This window comes from Motacilla alba, chromosome Z, assembly GCF_015832195.1.
Source record: "Motacilla alba alba isolate MOTALB_02 chromosome Z, Motacilla_alba_V1.0_pri, whole genome shotgun sequence".
NCBI classification, from domain to species: domain Eukaryota; kingdom Metazoa; phylum Chordata; class Aves; order Passeriformes; family Motacillidae; genus Motacilla; species Motacilla alba.
The window spans coordinates 60,057,124-60,078,565 of NC_052046.1; the positions used below are offsets into that span (position 1 = coordinate 60,057,124).

The 21,442-nt window shown below is 35.0% G+C and overlaps 1 protein-coding gene across 3 annotated transcripts in view; it reads right to left on the reverse strand.

Annotated features, from left to right (window-relative positions):
* Positions 1-21,442, reverse strand: part of UHRF2 (ubiquitin like with PHD and ring finger domains 2) — an 84,035-nt gene that overhangs the window by 45,419 nt on the left and 17,174 nt on the right. For all 3 annotated transcript variants that reach the window (XM_038125544.1, XM_038125543.1, XM_038125545.1), the window contains exons 3-4: positions 17,576-17,838; positions 6,813-7,031 (exon numbers count right to left, since the gene is read on the reverse strand). In XM_038125544.1, coding sequence (XP_037981472.1) covers positions 6,813-7,031; positions 17,576-17,838 — 482 coding nt within the window. The remainder of the gene's footprint in view (positions 1-6,812; positions 7,032-17,575; positions 17,839-21,442) is intronic.

The window sequence follows — 21,442 nt, forward strand, 5'->3', positions numbered from 1 at the left end:
GTTTTGATCCACAGGATTCACTCGCTCTTTTCCTTGGGATGATTTGCCCTCCAAAGATTTGCCCTTTTCACCAGCAGGACTAAAAAGATCTTAAATAATTTGGTCACTTACACTTTGGCTCTCTCTTTAAGGCAGACTTGGTTTGCCACTAAAACTCTGGAATTTCAAAGAACAGTATATTCACAGTCCAAAAGACTTTACACAAATTACAAGCATCTAATCTAGTTTCCCTCCATTTTGGGAAACCAACCTGAAACAATCAGTTTCCCCATATTGCTACTTAAGATCAGGTAATATGCTGGGAAATGACACAAATGACAAATCAGTTACTTTTTATGTTCTCTTTTTAAGAAAAGGGAAAGCATGCAGATAAAATATTTGTTCCATACCAGAATATAATTAGGGACAAGCAAATCTTAAAACAGTAATCCTTCAAATCCTTTCTATTCAGGGAAACCTGAAGATTTGTCATCTTCAACATAGAACAACGAAGCATGCAGGTAAAGAGTGTGAAGGAATAGCTATGATCTGTGTAGAACATGTCCATCATAACTATTCAGTGAGTGTTTGTAAAATAGAAACTTCTGTCCAAAGGGAAAGGAGAAAGAAACAAGAAAAGGATATCTATAATAAGTCAGCCAAATACTTCTCAAAATGTACTTTTTCATAGAATCATATAATTGTTGGGTTGAAAGGGACCCTAAAGATCATCCAATCCCTGGCCAGGGACACTTTCCATTAGGCCAGGCTGCTCAGAGCTCCACCCAACCTGGCCTGGAACACTAACAGGGATGGGGCATCCACATCTTCCCTGGGCAACGTGTTCCTATGCCTCACCACCCTCCTACTACAAAATTTCTTCCGAATATCTACTCTAAAACAAATATTTCAATTTGAAGCCATTGCTCCTTTTTCTGTCACTACACACTCTTGTAAAAAAACTCTCTGGCTTTTTTGAAGGCTCCCTTCAGGTACTGGAAGGTTGTAATTAGGTCACCCTGAGGTGGTGGTCTCCAGGTGGAACAATTCCACTTTTCCCAGTCTTTTCCAATAGAAGAGGTGTTCCATTCCCCTCAACTATCTTGGTGGCCTCCTCCAGACTTGCTTCAATTGGTCCATGTCCTTTCTGTTCCTGCCAGGAAACTGGATGCAGCACTGCAGGTGGGGTCTCACCAGAGCAGAGCAGAGGAGCAGAATCCCCTCCCTGGCCCTGGTGGCCATACTTCTTTGGATGCAGGCCAGGACACGTTTGGCTTTCTGGGCTATGAGTGCCCAGTGCTGCTCACGTCCAGCCTCTCATTCACCAGCACCCCAAGTCCTTTTTGGCAGGGCTGAGGTCCATGAGTTCATCCCTAGCCAGTATCAACACCAAGGGTTTAATGTCATAGTTGCTGAATCAAGTTACTGTATCTCGTAAAGATCTTGCAAAGAGGACAAGTACTACACTGAATGGTTACAGGATTCACTTTGCTCATGCTCTCTTCATGAGTTATTCTCTGTCAGATACTGTCCTCCTATTTCACATCTGACAGAAAAACTACCTCCTGAATAACATTTCTCTAGAACCCAGGATGTCCCAATATCTCCTGGGATATCTGTCCTGTACACCTGAATCATCAACAAAAGGCACTTCACACTACTCAGAAGTCTCTTTAATAATATTCTGTCCTTAGGTCCATTGAATCTTTTAATTCTTGACTTTTTCTCAAAACTGAAACCACAACTTAAAGAACGTTAAAAACCTAATCTGGAATTTAAAAGTGAACACTTTAATGTACAGTAAACTATACTTCTAAGTTAAAGCAGAGAATTACACTCACGCACCACTTCAGCTACCATGATTTCTTTTGTCCAACAAAGTAATTAAGTAGTATGCAAAATATTTTGGTTATCAAGAGTCATTCCCGTTATTAGTTGTGAGATTATTTCCTAAGGCTGTGTATCACAAAAAGAGCAATCTCTAGCTGTAGAGACTAGGAAAAGCAGTACAAAGACATGCTTAAAAAGTTCTAGGCATCACCTCTACAGATTCATCATCAAAAATCCCAGTAGGCTTCTTGGCCACTCAGAATCTATCTTGATTTGAAACAGTCTTGTTGATTCAAGAGGAGTTCTCTTCTTCAAAGGTGGTGACCAGCTCCACTGAGGTCACAAGGAGAAGAGGAAAGTGAGAGGTATAAATTCACCTTTTTACTAGTTTTGTTGCCTAGAAGAAATATGCCACTTTATGTCTGTGCAAAAAAGCTGTAGGTAAGGTCTTCAGCAATTAAAATTCTTATTACTAGGATACCTGCTGATACAGCATGAAAGTTATTTAACTAAATGGGTCCAAGTAAATACTGTTATTATTTCACATAGCTTCAAAACAATGTCCTCCCAGATCAACCAGCAACAGCCAAAGACACTACAATAAAATGAATAAACCAGGATGTTACTTTGGGTAGAAAATTATGCAAGCATTAGTGAGATATAAACCACATTAATGAAAATTCCAGACCTAAAGAAGAAGCACTATGAGAATGTACTATTGGGGATCTACCAAATCATGACAACAACTCTGACACGACGATTATCACAATATATACTGAGAGTGATAGGAAGTATGGTACTGTTATTTTCCCAAGTGTCAAAACAAGGTACAACTACCAATAACTTTCTTTTTAACTAGATAGAAATTAACAGAGGCACAAGAATTCTTGAAATTATAAACAAAAAACCCCATGCACAGCTTGTTTCACTCACTGTTACAGAATACCTTACTATTCTGTAAAGCATTTAATTTCTATGCCTTTGCAAAGCTGTAAAAACAAATATATGTATGATTTTTAAAAATCAGAAGTTAATTATAAATGGGAAATCTTGTCCAAAAGAAGTAAAGGGAGAAGTAAAAGTAAAATCTGTAAAGTAAAATCTGTACAGTTAGCACAAAGATAATTTTAAAATATATTGCATTCTGAGAATAAAACATGCTAGATATGGATACATGGAGTAGTAAGATGATAAATATGAATGTATACCATTAAAAAAAAGAAAAAAAAAAAAAGAAGAGGAAGACAAACAGCAGATCTGGCACATTACAAGAAAAATACAATAAAATATTTAAAAATTAAAAGACGGTAATCTGCAAAAAAATTCCTTTTTTGGAGGAGGAATGCTCATACAAAAACCTGCAGAACTAAAAATGACAAATATGAACACGACCATTCTATTACATTCCTTTGCAGCTGCATAGGTGAAGACATGAAATTCATTAAATATTCACTCATCTAAAGAATAAAATTACATTCATTCTGTATAACTTATACCTACATTCTTACACACCTCCAAAGGCTTAAGCAAAAGAAAGTCTTTGTATTGACAGAGTCCTTGCTTGTCCTCAGACTTTCAAGGGTTTACTGAGGAAAACTAAGCTCTAATTTGGTTTCTATCTTCAATTGTATCCTGTTCTATATGTTTTAGACATCCTAAAATTACAAATTTCAGCTGCAATGTGAATACTATAGAAATGAAAATTAATAATAAGTGGTCAATTATTCTGCATAATGATGTTTGCCTCCCCTATTCAGTCTCATCCTCTATTTGGTAAAATTTGCTATTTCATATATATTTTCCAAAAGATGAGCTAATGATGATAGACTGTACTGGAATTTTCTTTTTGGTTATGACTAAGATATGAGTAACAGTAATACTAAACAAATATACATGCCAAAAGGTGCACCAAAAAAAGTATTCATCATATGTTCTACTAGCTTCAAAGCATGACCACAAACAGCATGTTCTTGTTATTTCCTATGATTATGCAACAGTTTCAGGAAATCTTTGTCAAAAACAACAAAGTAAATAAATCAAACCTTCAAATATCGCATACAAAATTGTTTTATACAAGGTCTCTTTGATATAATACCACAAAGGAAAAAAGTCCAAGTGATGAATATATGCAATGCAACCCTAAGACCCCTGCCTCCCTTTACTGCCTGCTAAGGTTGTTCTTAAGTAGTACACAAAAAACTAGTCATTAAAATACAATCAATCATTAAGAGATAAGCATAAAAAATTCAAACCAAATTTCACCTGTATTTGAGACAAATAGTTAATGCAAACATAATGTTAAGAACTCATAATCACATATGAATATTATAGACTAGAAATATATTAATTATACTATTATATATTAAAATAACAACTGCTTTATAATTCTAAATGAAATTAATATGTTTTATATTATTTATATATTAATTAACAATGAAACACTGAGATTGTTTTTTAATTTGCAAATCAACTTGCCTAAAATTAAAAGTAATTACTTTTGCACACCCATTACAAAAATTTATGAATACTAGGAAACTTGTCTTGTTCTTTACTACTAATTGAAGGACTGAGTCGGGTAGTACAGGTGATACAGAATTATTCTTTGATAAATTTAAGAAATGTCAGGGCTCGGTTAACTTTACTTTCTGCAACAAATTGATAACTACATATACAATCTACCAGCATTTATAGGAAACCAGAGTACTTAATTAGGAAGAAAATTCTCTGAAATATTATTCCACCTGAAAAATGGACTTAAATTCATCACTTTAGAGTAGATATTTGTCCACTGTGTTGTTTTCCTCCCAACTCCTTTCAGAAGATAGTAAGTGTCAGTATCAGGGGGAACCTTATTGTACCAGCCACAGTACTGACAGTATTTAGCATCTTCTAGTTTGAAGCATAACTATCAATTTATTTAGATATAGAAACGAATACCAAAAGAGTTTCAACCAGAATTTTTTATTAGCCACCAGGTGCTTCCTTTTGCCAGTATAAAACTATTGTAGGTTGGAAACAGGGGTATTCTATTCCTATCCGTTAGAGGTGGGGCACTTATCTTCTGTTAATTGGGCAGTTTTCTTTATCTCTGCCACAACCAGTCCTCCCTCAGGGAGATATCTTCTGTTGATGGGCCATTGCATGTCCCTGCATGACTGATAAAATTACGTCACCCCATTGTGAGATGCTCTGTCCAGGGGGAGGAGCCAAGCATTCCTACCTGGATATAATCTGAGACTTGGAACACCAGAGGCAGCTTTTTCTACTGGATTCCCAGAGGAGTAGCTGTCCTCTCCACTGGATTCTCAGAGGAAGACTAGACCATGTACACCACCACTGGACCTTCAGAGGAAAACTGCACTCTTTTACAGGATCACAGCTTCAACAGAACCCCACCTGTCACTGCAGGAGGACTGCAGACACCATCCAATTGTACTGCTACCAACACCCTGACCAACAGGGTGTCAGGTCATAGTCTTACACTGTCAGTAGGGGGTTTTTTTTGTTTGTACTATTATATTAACATTTTTAGTTTTCCTAGTAAAGAACTGTTATTCCTATTCCCATATCTTTGTCTGAGAGCCTTTTAATTTCAAAATTATAATAATTCAGAGGGAGGGGGTTTACATTTTCCATTTCAGGGTCCTTAGCAGGCACCTGTCTTGTCAAACTAAAACAAAAACATATTTTGATTATCCTATTTTTAACTGATGGGGAAAACTCTGAAGGAATCTATGTAGGCAACAGTTTTAAAAAATGTTATCAACAGACATTTGAACTTTATGTAAACTGTATTCTGGACAGTTCTCTTTGTAGAAGGCCATGAAACCCATCCCTGACTCACAAAATGACACTAGCACTAAATGCACTACAATGAAAATCTGCATCTCTCCATTGATACTGTCCTCCATTTCTTAATCTCGTCTCTCTTTCAAGTTAATAATTCAAAATATCTTATCATTTTTTTCTAGCTTTGTATTTCAAGTCTCAGATTTTTTTGCTTTGCCTACAAAACAAGTCCATGTGCCTGCTCTACTTAATAAAAGATGGCTATAATGCACTAAAGTGTCTAGGAAGGAAACTACTATAATTCCAAAATTAAAACCCACCCCCAAAACAGACTTTATTTACTTGTATGCTTTACTGAGCCAATGTCTTTGCTATTTCCCAGTACTAGGTAAGATTGCACTTTTACACAAAATACTGAATTAGACCAGATTCACAGAGACTTCCGTGTGTCTCTCCAAGTAACCATGTCCCACACTAAGTCTTCCTACAGATACAACATTCTCTTTTCTTGTAAAGAAAACAAGGTAGGCTAGTAGTCCAATTCATTTTCAGGAATACATTCCCAGAATAATGATAACACTCATGAGTAAATGTGGGACATGCCAACATTAAATCAACCACTGGTCATCGGTTCATCCCTAAGAAGGCAACAACATAGCTTACTGACAGCAATATATTAAGGATATCTCCAGAAAACATTATTCCTAAAGAATTGTACAGAAGTTTTAAAATTAAATAGTAAAACAAAGCAAAGATATTCAGATAATCTCAGTCACAATGAAAACTTGACAGCAGCTCCACACTTTACTTATCAGAGGTTATAATACTACATAAATATTTTATTCTTTAAAAATTTATTTAGCCAGTTCACAGATTTATTCAAACTGTCAGAGATGACTCTCACTCAGTGAGACCTAGGGGTTCCCAGTTATCTAAAAAATTACTGGAACATGCTCTGATCAATCTGAATCACACATAATACATAAAAACCCTTATGGTTGCCTCTGGCAATCTCCTGAAAAATAAAAATTCTGACTTACAGTTAAGTCTGCACATTGTAAAAACCATGCACTGTAATTGTGTAGTTCACACAACTGTGGAATCAAAGTACAACATTAATTTTAATCTAGCAGTGACTAGCAGATTAAAAAACTAAACCAAATATACTTCATATGATAAGTAGAGATTTTCTGAGTTGGTCAAGCAAATCTTACCCCAGCAGAATTTTAGCATGAACCTCTTTGTTAGTCCTTGAGATTTCTCTCAAAGAGGTAATTTCTGCATCAAACCAAAATCCTCTTTCTTCTGGTGTCTCAACATTGTAGTTAACCATCACCACATCACCCACTTTTAGCTCACTCCACTTCAGAATGGTTCTTGCTCGGGGTCGAAGATTAACTGTGTCCATTTCTATTATGCCATTTTCTGGGTACCTTGAAAAGTAAAACCAACAACATCAGTGATTATGACTACTGCAATAGTAAAAAGAAAGTCACAGACAACTTTTTTCAGAAGTTAAAGTTTTTAAATGCTCTTTGGGCACACAAAAACCATAAAATCGGACACCTATTATCCTTTTTAAAATATGGCTTTCCTCTAAATACAGACTGAGAATTTGTCTCATCTCAGATGGGAAAAACAGCCTCCATGAGTTAAAAAAAAAATCAGTAAATCTATATGCCCTTCTCAATAATTTAGTTATTTGACAGTACTCTAACTAAAATCCCAATGCAGGAAGGAAACCTTTTCAAATTTGAGATGCTTTTCATTTTAATTTCAGTTAGTAGTTTTCATTATAGCTTTTCACTAAAACTACAGTTTTCTTATATTCCTTTTGAATAAGGCAACTATTACTTGATTCTAGAGCCTGTATTTGTAGATGTGCGGGAAAAACAGCAAAATACAGACAGGATCAAAATATTAATTGGGGAAAAAAAAAGCTAGCCCTTAACAAAAAGTTAAAAGATGCTAAGTGAAGTTCCTTTTCATACCATGTGTAGGCAGATAATCTCCCACCACTTAGCTAGTACTACATGAGTTCACAGAACAAATTTAACAGGGAAAATGAAATTAGTCTATTGCAAATAAACAGGTGCTATTAAAATTATCCCTTCTTAACAAACAATGCTGAAGATGATGTATCTAAAATTATATTTTCATCATGCAATAACTGGCACTTCAACAAGAGCACTCACAGTTAAATTAATATACCTTTGTCAAACCACATTGTTAAATATTAATGGCAAAATCCTACTCTTACTAATAAAAGCCTGGCTCTACCACTTTACAACATGCCTCCCCCTATAGTGAACAAGACTATTTCAAGGTCTTAGGAAAATTGCACATAGCAACTCACTACAGGAAGCAGTAAGTAGTACTAAAACAACTGTCATTAAGAGCATGAGACCGACAGACTATAGCCTGAAATCAGGATGTCTACTCCAGAACAGTTGACTGAAAACCTACCAATGAAACTGGACACATTTTAACTGGTTCATCTTGCTTTGTTTTATGCCTTCTATTAAATCTAACACACCAGTTTGCTACTACTTATGTAGGGGGCTGCGGGAACTGTGGAGACTGATAGTTTTGTTTAAAGAAGCATAAACTGCAACAGTTTAAGAGTGGGTGTACCTTCAGATAAACTAATGGCTAAGTAAAAGAACATATCTCTAACTACTTTAGAAGTTAAATACAAAGCCTGTTTTTGCACCAACATTTTTAGACCCTAATTATAAAATTCTGCACAACAGAAGTTACATCATACAAAGACAGGTGCCTGTGATCAAGTCATTATCAAAACAATCATTTCATACAATGTAACTCTTTGCATTTTCTAAGGTTTTTTACCCATATTGTTTCCAACTTCAGTGCATACTGAAAAGCTAACATTTGAGGTTTTGCCTTTATGCCGTGCAACTTTTGCCTAAAGAATTACTATATTGTTCTACTATATTAATTATTAATATTTTAACTGTTGTATCCACAAAAACCATGATTGATTCACCTACAGGTAATAAGACAAAGCAAAAAACAAGCTATAGAGATCATGCCTACTTTACTGAATGCCTGAATAACATCACATTATTGTACAACAGGCTACTGAAATCTTAAGACAGCTATGTTTGACCTACTTATCAGTTCCAAAAGTTCTACATCAAGCCTTTCCTAAAGGTTGTAGAAGACAGCAAGGAAAGCATAGCAAATAAAGACTCAGTTTACTTGAACTCTAAAACCAGAATAGTGCCTAAACATCAGGAAACTCAAGAGGACAGATCAAAACCAGACAACATTTATGTACACAGTGAAATAATCAAGTAAGAAATACATATGGAATCATAAAAATAACAAATAAACATTTCAAAAGTTCCCATGTCACTATTAAAAAAATAAAATATTTGACTTACAAAAGTTGACATTCATAGAAACTTAAACTTGATCTGAAAAATCTATTCTCTTCTGAAAGTAAAATGTTTTCAGCTTCTGTTTTTCCTGGGCGAGCATTGGACAAAGGTTTTTCCCTAAATTCAGATTCATATTATCTTTCTCACCCCTATACAACTCAGAACAGATCCTTCCTATGGTACTGATGAGGAATTTCAAAGACTGTCATCATTAACAATGTCTCCACCTTTGTTCTTAGAAGTAGTTCATGAAAAAACACAAGCAAAAATATTGCCTATCAGTTACCAAAAGAGACCCACAAAATCTCCTTTTATAAACAGAAACTCTCTTCCAAAGGAAGAAAAGGAAGGCTGACTCTCCACAGAGTGCATTTTCCCTCTAATCAGCTGGTCAGAAATGCAAACTAACAAATTTTAGAAAAAAACAAATGAGATATCTTTTGCCACATTTTACCTTTCTTTTGCAAAGGGTTACAGATATTGAATGTTTTTACTGCTGTGCACATGGACAAATGTTTTCATGGTTGCTGATGAATGCTAGCAGCTATTTAACCCTTCATATTAGTCCATAACTGATACCTCAGGCAAAACAGCAGAAACAGTACTTGCCACAAGTTTTTGAGTTAGGCTAAAAATTGCAGTTAAACTCTGTATGTTAAGCTCAGTACCACTGAGCTTATAATTCATTATTACACTAATAAGTAAAGAGTACTTTCACTGTAAACTTGTGCCCTCAAATGTGTCTAATGCCACAATTTATTTAAATATGAAAATAAATGACACTCACATTAGAAAATTCTACTACCTCACATTCATTTTCCCGAAGTTTAACATGCCATTTGTAAAAATCACACATTAATTTAAAATCTAAGCTTTTAAATATGCAAAACAATATTTAAACATAGATCACAAGATACGGATGTAGATAAACCAAAATATAAAGAGAATAAATATGGTATTTTAACCTCAATAATTACGTGAAAATTAATTCTTGCCCATTCCGGGAAGCTTTAATAAAGGACTACTGTGAGACATGAACACATGCTGAAAGTGTTTTCTCATTTATTGAGTTGCTTGTAAAATCTTAAGATCACACTCAAGAGAAAACAATCATTTTCACAGCAATGTTTTAATTAGACTAAATTAATTAGCATAAATTTGTACAGTTGAAATGATTATATTGCACAATTAAACCTTTGAATTTAAAACAGCTGTGGACAGTTTCTTGGTTTTCCATGTTTTTAGGACATTTGGCAACTAATACTGAAAAACAGAGTTATACCAGAAAGCATAATCATAAGAATTTAATGAATATTGCCCATAGGATGTCTCTATTTACCTCTAATTTAATTCTTCCCTGTAGCATTTCTAACACTCTCATAGCAAGGACTTCTTGAGATTTCCTGTCTTTGTAGACGGTCTCCATAGCAAAGAATTATTCATGAAGTAAAAATTCCAGTATTTCTTAGCTATGGCCAGATGGTTGGCTGTGGCTCCTAAAATGCTCAAATGCTAGGACACATACTAATTTTATGTCAGAATAAACCCAAGTCTGCTCAGTTTACTGAGACCTTGCAATATATCCTCTAACACTTTTCCCAGCTGTTACTAGAATAACTAGAACTGGAAAAATAAAATTCCGGGAACAAAAGTAAAGACTTTCCCAACCACTCTCCCCACTAGTACAGTGAGGAATGTTAGTGCAGATGCACAGTTTTAAAAATTATTTTCCAATACTAATAAAATGAAAGTATAATTTATTTTCTCAATCATAAAATTCAGAAATGAGATATTCCAACCCGAGAATGTAGAAGGGCAAAAACAAAAAAAGAAATAGAAAGGAATGAACTCTTGGAAGAGGTAAATCTGACTAAGAAGGTAGAACTGGTTAAAAACTAAGTTGCTACCACCCAACTCCCTTCTAACCTGAGGAAATAATCAGCCCAGTTTTGCTGTACTGTTTGAAAAAGCCAATACAGTGTTTCAAAAAGCACTACACTATAAGCCACAATTATGAATAGGGAAAAAAAAAAATCACTGGGGTAGTCAAGCTGTGCACTTCCAAAAAAAACCAGTAGGTCTGATAATTTGTTATTACAAGAAAAACAAGTAATATATTTCAAAAAACAGACTGGAAAGGATACTGATTATCAATAAAGATAAAAGTCAGTCACATGGAACATAAAGATTTTGAGAACTTTACCTAACAACTAATAATTACAGAATTAGGCAGCTTAAACACTGAGAAACTGTATTAATAGCCTGAAGAGAACCATCTTAGTTTCCTAATTACTTTAATTCTGAATTTCCAGAAAAAGTAACTTCTAGTCTTACATGACTGCGCTGTGTGGACAACATGGATACTCTGAAGGGAGACAACCTGGAAATAAGAGTATCAAAACAGAAGTTCAGAAGTGTAAGAAATACACAGAAAATTCAATTTTTAATGCAATAATTTCGTATTACAATTTTAAGTAATGTGAATATCGTGAAAAACAGGTTTACTTCCCTGGATAGCAGACAAATCATGCATTTTTTCAAAAAACTTTCCTCAAAAATGCAAGGAGAACACTTACAGCTAATTCAAGATAAATGAATAAGTGGTAAAATTCAATCTAATTCTCACTGATCACACAATTTTTTCAACCGAGAATCAGTTTTAAACAAAAAAATATTTAACTGTCATTATTTTAGTTGTTCTCTCAAACATGACAGCAAAGCTTCCCTCCCTTACCTCAAATCTTTTCTCAAGAGACATAAGAAACACCTAGATTGTCTCCTCAAACTTCTTCCTATTCAGTTTGCACAAGGCGCTTACAATGTTAGAAATCAGAGTCTTACAGTTAACGCCTACTGCCAAAATCCTGGCTACAATACATACAAATACTCTGACATTATAAAACACAGAATACGCAGTCAGAAACCCATTGCAAATGGGACAAACAGCCTTACAAGGAACTAACTTCTCGAAATGAAGAGCAGCAGTGTGTAGATACTCCCATAAAATACTTTCAAGTATGAATGATTCTGGTGGCATGCTTTCTAGTGAGGATATATGGAAAAAAGACGTCTGACATATCAGCTCTTTGGTTACTTTAGCGGTGTCTTATAATCTATATGAGGTAAAAATTTTGAATGAGTAAACAAACTAATCACTGATACTAGGAACTGGAAAACAAAACTACATTGCTAGGAGAGGTGCTCCAAGTAGTCACTCAGACTAATTATAAAAAAGGTTTGTGACTGACATAAGGTCAGAAAAAACATGTGGTACCCTTAGGAACAGATCGTCTTAGTATTCTACTTAGCAGACAATATAGCTTTCATTCCTCTTTCTCTTCTGAAATTCTAAACTCTCCAACACAAACAAAAGGATACAAGTTCTATAAAAAACCTACAGTCTATAGCTCCCATAACTTTGTCATGTTTCTAGCCATTAACTTCACGTCCTTCAAAAGTAATCCCGTTCCTTACTTCAGTGTCTTAAACTACAATCAGGAATCTGATAGCATGTATCCTCCTGATTTGCACTCTTTCCTGTGTCTGATGTATATAAAGAAAAAAGATAACTCAGCTAAACATTTACAAGGGTTAATTGAGAAACACATAGCATGCAAAGGAATGAATTTTGACATTTCTCCACAGAAGACAAAACAGAGCAGTTTGCATCATGCATTATCACTAATGCTGCACAAAGCAACTACCTCTCAAAGAAGCAGGGAATCTTTCCTATATAAAGCCCCACTGGATATAGGATTAATTTATTTGACTGATGAATGAAAAACCCAGTAACATTCACCTAGTAGACACTAGTTTTTAGATATATCAGGAAACAAGAGCACTTCATTGTACAGTCACATAACCAAAAATTCAATGCAACTTCACTATCAAATGTACACAGCTAGAAAGCAAAGTATAAGAAAGAAGTAGGGGCTACCTGAAAATGGCCCATAATGTCTTTTGGTGTCCAAAAATCAATTTATCAGTAGTGCGATCTATGTGAATTCTCAGTTTAAATCCCAGCCTACTATCTGGATGTGAAAATTTCATATTAAAAACATTCAGAAAATGGATCCATTAAAAGCAAGTCTAATCTCCAAACCATTCCTTGAGAAAGTAATAGCAAGTTTAATACTATTATTCTCTTGACAGTCTCTTCAGCTGTGGATTACACTTTCAAGTAGAAAGTGGGTTTTTTTGACCAGGCAGTACTTAGAACTTTTATCCTCATTGCTTCAGTATAGTCTGTCATCTCCTGCAAGATGACTGTGTCTGGCATATTACTTTAACAGCCACACAGGATGACTACACTTTTTTGACCTCTGTGGCAACACAGTGAAATCCTAATTTTCTTAATGTGTGCATGTGTGTACATCTTTAAAATCCGAGGGCATTACTCCACAGCTCACATTAAGCATGAAGTGAAGAGAAGCAATTTGTCACCTAGAAGAAATAATTACAGCATACTTTATGTGGCATATGATGCAGATATTACCTCATGGTTTAAAATAAAATTCTCTGATTGTTATAAAACCTGAGGGTAATATCATCAGCCAGAGCAATGGCCTTGTAAGAAGTTACCTACACTTGAGTCATACTTAATCTCTACTTGCATATAAGTTGTCATACTGAAATTTCTCATGCTGCAGAAACATCCAGCCTCCCTGTGGCTTCTACTGAGGGCCTTCTTAAATGGAAAGACTTTATTACAAACGACTGAAACAAGAAAAGAAAGGACAAGACATTATTTGATTGTAATCCAAATACTTAGGGTAAACCCTAAGTCTTCCTGCTGCTTTGGGAAGGTAATGATCAAGAAGCCAATACTTGCAGAATGAGAACTGTCTCCCTGAAACTAAGTACACGATAACCAGTGCTACACCAGTAACAAATATGAAATACAGTAAGGTAAGAGGAAAGGGCAAATGCTGATATAAAACAGCATTGTAGGCATGTCCTTATGGTGCCCCTCTGCTACTGAAATGTCCTGTTTCTGATTTAAAAGTGATTCTTAAGCAAGCTGTGGTGGTGATCACCTACAGTTATCTCAGCTAACTTTAGGACCTCAGCATGTGCTGGCTTCCTCACAAGTCCTTTTAAATCAGGATTCAGCTTTTTTATGTTCAAGACAGGTTAATTTCTTCTGTATTTGAAGTCAGTTGCTGGGAGCAGAAGAAACAAATGTATGATAGCTTTGTATGAAACCGGATAGCACATCCTTGACTACAAAGTGTTTAATGGCTCCTTGTGATACCCACAAATGCAAACGTGAAATGGAAATACAGGAAGTAAAGTCTAAGGGGAGGAAGATACGCTGACTAAAACAGGAACACACCTTCAAACTGCTGAAATCAGGGAAAAACCTCCATTCAAAAACTGAAAGCAGAAGATGGACTGTCATGCAAAAGTTACATAGCCACAAAGGGATGCTAAGAAATTTGATACTGCCTGAAGGTCAGCATTGGTAATAAAACTGGTATTTTGGTCTCACTCACTGGTGAAATTAGGGCTCTCAAACAAGTATAAATATTTGAACTGGAGTCAAAATTCTTGGTAAGTGCAATCTGAAACTGAGTTCTTTTCCTCCCAATGGCCCTAGGTTTTCTCTCTGCAGAAATAAGTGGGCCTTATAACTATTAGCAGCAATTTAGTTAAATACAAGACACATAGCTGGGGTGGGGAACGGCGGTGGAAGAGGCGGGAGAAAACCACTACAGAAACAACTCACCAGTGCTGTTATCTACAAAATTACAGAGGAATATGTAGTACCCCCTATCTGAGGCAGTCACAGCTGGTAGGAGAGCTCTGCTTAGTCAAAAGGTAGTTACCGCTTTGAGATTACTATAATCAATTCTTGCCCAGAAAGGATAATTTCCCTTAACTATACTCTTTGCAAAAAGAGATCTCTCATATTTTTTCCTTTCACATTCACTGTAACTACACTGCTTAAACAAGAAAAGGAAAGAGGAACAAATGAACACTGAACCCCTCTGAGGAAAAATACTTTTATGAAATCTAAAACTGCATATTAAAGCATTTAGGTTTTGTACAGGAGTTGTGATATGTAAATCTAGCAGCACCGCTAGCTTTCTCACTTAAGAAAAGGACAAGTCCTGCTTCACTCCTGAAGAAAGGCTGCTATAGGAGAATATACTGTTCTAGGGGGTAGAGTAGACCAATTCAATGCATTACAAGTGACCTATACCTCAACTGTAATCTTTGTGGTGATTTTTTTTTTCAAACTGGAAGGATGTAACAGACAGAAAAGCATCAGTTATGATTTGAGAAGTTGTACACTTGTGCCCACCTCTGACATATACTTCTTCCAATGTGTTAAAGTAATTTTGATGGTTTTACTGGCACCAGGCTTATGTCTTTCATTTGTGAGTAATTTTTACTCTATTTCAGACAATGGAGGGTGTGTTTGTGTCATGTAAGAACACCTGTTGTAGGAAAGATGGAGCTAAAACTATGTCACCCATGAGACCCACCATCTATCAGAGATAAAAAGGAAAAAAGCTTCTCCAAAACAGCACCACAAGGACAGACTAGAAAATGCCAAGTACATCTGGCAGCAAAATGCTTAATCCAAACCTGAAAAACAAAACACCCACACACAAGTAACTGTGCAGGGCATAGTACTCACAGTAAGATATGAAGCTTGAAGAACAGGAGTGAAGAGATAAATTAATGTATTTCTGTAGCAGAGAACAACTGTGTGTCAAAGCACACCATGATCTTCCTACTTATGCACATCAAGCAAAGAGGTGGCAGAATACAAGTGTTGTCTACAGACATCAGAGGTAAACACTAATGTATGAAAACAAAGTGGTAGAAGCACAAATGTAGTTACAATAGGAATGTGCATGTCGGGTAATGCTAAAAGAAAAATGTGAGTCCCCAAAAGAATTGTATCAGGAGCATCCATCAAGAACTTTCACTCATAAATGTACAAGTTGCACTTCCCAGTATTTTTTCCTTCCAAGAGCTTTAACTACCAATATCTTAAGACAGATCAGTTTAACTGCGACCATCTTGCCACATTATGCTTCTGTGCCTTACTTAATTTTCTTGGCTAAGTGTATAGAGCTGCTATACATAAGCACCTTGTAGGAGTAAAAAGACTGTCTTCACTTGCAGAAAGGGAAGTACACACAAAATAGAGGTCAATCTTTCAGTTTAGTAAGACTATACCAAAGAAAAATCAAAACTGTTGTGAAACTTTTTCTACTTCTGTACTTCCAGCTCATAAAAAATAACAGCATCTTAAAAAAAACCCACCATAATTTCACAGCAACAGTTACAAATACTTTCTCAGAAATGTATGCCAATTGCTAACTTACATATATCCACAGTGATGTAAAATCAGATAATATTAAAGACAGGTTTTTGAAATCACACCACCAAAGACATTAATTGCACAGAAGAATATTTTAGTTTTGATGGTAATAGTTGACTATGTCATTTGCAAATTTTTAATTCTCTAACATTTTAAGTAAAATGCTTAGAGTCGCAGATACGGAATCCAAACTTAGCATAGAGTCAAAAAAGTGCATTAGGTTGTATCTATTACTAGTACAACAAACAAAAAGTGCTCTCTGTAACTCAGATGCAGAGTACTACTCTAAAATATGTAGAGTAGAAATAGCTACTGTAAAATACTGTTGTGGAAATCTACATTTAGTTAAAATTTAATATATTTTACATCCTTCCACCTCAATCTTACATTTCACAGACTACAGTATTTTTACTAATCTCAATATGAAAAATTTAAAATACTCAACTCATTAAAAATTTTATTTGTTTTGAAGCTTAACTGACTGCTTTAACACATTATTACCAAAAAAATTTCAGAACAGTTTTCTAAGCAAATGAAGCGGTGCAAAGCCTGCTCATAAATACAAAATCCCTTCAAACTCAGGGTTTCCCACCCACACACTGCAGGCTCTAGAATTTGTTATGACTGGAGAAAGGACAAAAAAAACCCTAAAGTAACTTGAAAAAACTCTACTCTTAATGCCCTCTTCTCCAGTTCAGGATCAGTTTCAAGCCCTCAGTCACAAAGTTCTCAATTACAAATCTCTACTATAAGTGCAGATCTGAAATTTTGCTCACAATTACTCTATTTGGAATAAAATAAATCCAAATTAAATATCACAAATTTGCTTCAATGGGAGCTCTCCTTCAGCTCTATTTAGAGGAATTCCATATACATCGGAAATAATAATAAAAAAAAAATTTAAAAAACCTTACTTGAAAAAAACAACTGCAAAAATTTGGTTATATGGTTTCTTTATCTTATGTAGAAAAGATGTATATTATTATATAGAAAGGATATTCTTACAAGGAGAAGATATTAATACTTCACAAATATTTAGGCATGAAAGACATCATTGCTGCCCATGGATCTGCTATATTCAACTGAAAAGTGCTATAAATTTTTTAGTATTTTTTTTCTTGGTTGCAATATTGAACTTGATTTCTTTGATGCCAAGCTTCTTCAAGAAATTCTCCGTTTATACAAACCAAATAACAATATGTGATGTCCTCAAAACAGTATCAGGAGCACTTACTCATCATACTTGATATGATAAATAGCTTCTTCATCAGTGTCCATACAGTCTGAATAAGATGTGGAAGGTGTACTGTCCAAACTATTTGCATTTTCTCTAGAATGATCTTGATTTAAGTTTCCATTAGTCCTTTTGTAAGTGCTACCACTCTTCCCTTGAGCTTTACCATTCTTATGTCCCTTTGTTGCTCGGGTAACATTTTCTATATGAGCTTCAAACCAGGCTCCAATGTTGATATCACGGGCATCCACCAATTCGTTTATCTAAAAGCAAAATTCAATAATGAGTTTATGCTTATTTTATAAAACATCAATTAAGAAAAAAAATAAATCAGACAACTTACTGTGCTACTGCTTAACTTTGTTATCAGTAAAACAATCAACTATAGTAACTAGTTGCAAGTTCAAGTAATATGCAGTCATAAATAGTTTTATTTGCACTTCTAGTATTTTATTATTCTTCCTTCATTAAAATCTAGTATAAATATAATTTATATGTCATTTTAAAAAGCAATGCTAACTTTTTTCCCCTTCAAATCTGAAAATTTGCCTGATCTCTTCCATTGTCCTTTCCTCTTGTTTCACCCACTGTTCCTTATGGTTATGAAAAGCACACACAGTATTAAAATACTAGCTCAAAACCAAAGGGTTTACAGACCTTCCTGAGCCTCCAACCTGGAGAGATAGGAAAAAAATCTAACTAGGTTGCCACCAGAGTCAGCCAGAATGTCATGACTGTAAGAAATGGAACTCTTCTTCAGAACTTCTCCTTTCTGTACTCACTGTGTTACTACTGGTATTAAGCAACCAAACCATTTTACTATTCTAAATCTTATTGTATTTTCTCAAGTCTTCAGGTAATAAACAGATGTTCCTTTAATAATACTGAGAACACTGAAAGAAAATATTTACAAAGCACTTCAACAGTACACCAACTATAAAAAAATTATTACAACAGAATTACTGCAGATTAAAAATCTTTAATTATCAATACGAGACACATGCAGATATGTATTTACATAAATACACATATGGTGTAAGCTACAGTCTTTGTCAGGTACCAACATTGTGCCAGACAGATACTTACTCGCACACACTCCAAAGGCTAATTTCTAAGATATGAATAATCTTATTGTATTTTCACAGGAGCAAAACTCAGTTAAGTTTTAGTATTTAGAGTGAAGCAATCCTTCAGTATCTGAAAGCACAACTAACAGCAGTTTGAGCTAACAAGTTTATCCCATTAAAGAAATTCCTGGTTTACTCTTGCCATTCCTCTTCTTCGAATAACTTCCCAAACCTAATGCTTTGTTCTTCCGCATATGTAAAATACCAACGTGTACTTTTACTTTCTTAGAATCTACAGTATTCAAAGTACAGCTTATTACCAGGACGACAATTTCAGCTACATGATAAACAAATCAGATAAGGACAGCCTTATTTTAAATCTATCAATCAATCTATTTTAAATATAAACAGTGAATTCTGACACTTCTAAAAGGAACCTTCATGAAGGCATTCCTATGCAATCTTAGATGTTTGAACTAGTCGCTGCTCAGTGGTGCTTTACTTTCTCTTCTCCAAAATACAGCTGAATGAGATACACACTGTTAAGGATTCCCCATCTGCTGCTACTTCATGCAACCAGTTATGCAAGTGCCAAAGAAGCCATGTTAGCCAAGTTAAAATCCATCATATCCAGATGCAGAACAACAAAAAATGGAAAAATAATAATAAAACAATACATCAATGTAAACTCCCTTAATCATTCCTTTAAAATACATGCATATGTAATTAGATGTGAATAATTACACAGCATACTTCCCACGCTTGCAAAGAGTAAGAGCAAATAATTATTACCACAGACTCCTGAGGAGCATAATACAATTATTTTGTGTGAGTGGAGTTTGGTTTAAGAACTGTTTTATTAGTTGCTATTTGTGAACAGTATCAAACAAACACTGATTTTAATTACAGATTCCATTTGCATGGCTTTTATTCCAAACTAGTGTTCTTGGCTAAAATGTTTTTACTGCAGTCAGTGTTTTTTGAAAGAAAAATTGACCATGTTAGAATCAGAAAATGAAACACACACATGCTTCTGAAAGAGCTTTGTTTTTTGTAACATCATTCCTGCATGCCCAAGTCAGTGTTACTGTAACCCTTCTCTTGCAACTCATCCTGTTATTGCTCTTTTTGGCCATTGCTTAGCCAAGATAGTGCTGTGCACTCATGTCAAGTCCATCTGGGGATGGTCTCCCAGTTCTTAGACCAGATACCACTAACAACTCTTAGTAACAAGAGTTGCACATAAATCCATCCACTACCAGTTCCCTTCAGAGCCCACAGAACTGTATCAGATGTCAGGTACAACTGGGCTACAAAACAAGCTAAAATATTCTGATTTACATAATAAACAATAACCACACAGAGATATTCTGTTTAAATCACTATTTTAATCATCTAAAAATAATTTATTATTAACTTTTATTTCCAACACCAACTCTACCATTATTTTTTTACAGTTTTTTGAATTGCAGGTTCCATAACAACTAACTTTCCTTCTGGTAGCTAAAATCAGAATGAGACAGCAGGGCACAGAGGCTTGGTCTATCCACAGTATGGAGAAAATAATAGGTATCTTGTTGAGCTATTGATGAAGATCCAACGAGACAAAGGACTTTGCTCAGACAGAGTAAGTTATAACAAAACATTTCTTCGAGATGTGACAAACTACTCCTTATTGTTTGACAATGAAATATATCCACCTATTTAGCCACCTAACTTACCTTAGTTTATTAGGATCTAAGCCTTTTTTACTGACTTGTATTAGGTACGTTTGCAACCTTTGAACTACAATACCGGGTAAAAATACATTCTTCAAAGTTTTCAGATAATGTAATTAGTAATCCTTTGTATCCATTCATACTGTCATCTATAAATAGCAAACAGTGAAATGACTATACCCCTAATTTTCTCTAGATGTATTGAAAACACATTGTTGACTGAAAATGCATACTACTCCATACTTCACAAGTAATGAAGGAGAAAATGTTAGCTTTCTGGAATGAGACATCACAAAAATTTCAGCTTACTTGACAAAATAGGTTTCCTTGAGCATGCTTGCTGATATCACCATTCTCTGTTATATTTTCTGATTTAATCCTGAACAAAGCAGCTAAGAGACTACTGTATATTTAACACATTGAAATGTGACATTCTTGAAAAATAAACATTTTAGTACTCTTTTCCTCAGATCAGTCTATCTGCTGTGTTTTCTCATCTCCCCATCCTTTATCGTATTACCTTTTACACTCCTTGATTAATTGTAAAGCCTAAGAACTGAAGAACTGGAGCTCTTCCAATTGTAATAAAATGTATATAAAAGAAAAAGGAAGCACACAAGCTCGAGTCTCCATATTTAAGCTACTGATTTTGTGACTTCCTGATTCCTCAGAGAAGTCCTTCAAACAGAAGTCTAACTGAAATTACCTTGTATACATGTGGGAGCCTCTGTTGCATTAAGGCTACAGAAATTTGGCAGAGAATGAACACCCTGGTGTTCCAGCTGGACTTCAGAGATCAGAGGGCTGGGTGCCACTGGGCTTGATTCCTGATTAATTCAGCACTACATCTGGTTGTGTTCAGTAACATGCACAATCCAGATTCACCAATAGTGCAGTTCATTGAAGCAACAGGAGGCGAGTTCAGGATTGCCAGTGAGCAATGCACTAACCGCAGTGTTAATATGTGTCATGACAGGAGGTAATAGTAACAGAGATCTGTTAGCAATATAAACACCTATATGTTAATACTCATATATACTAATAAATGTGTGTGTATATATATATATATATATATATATATA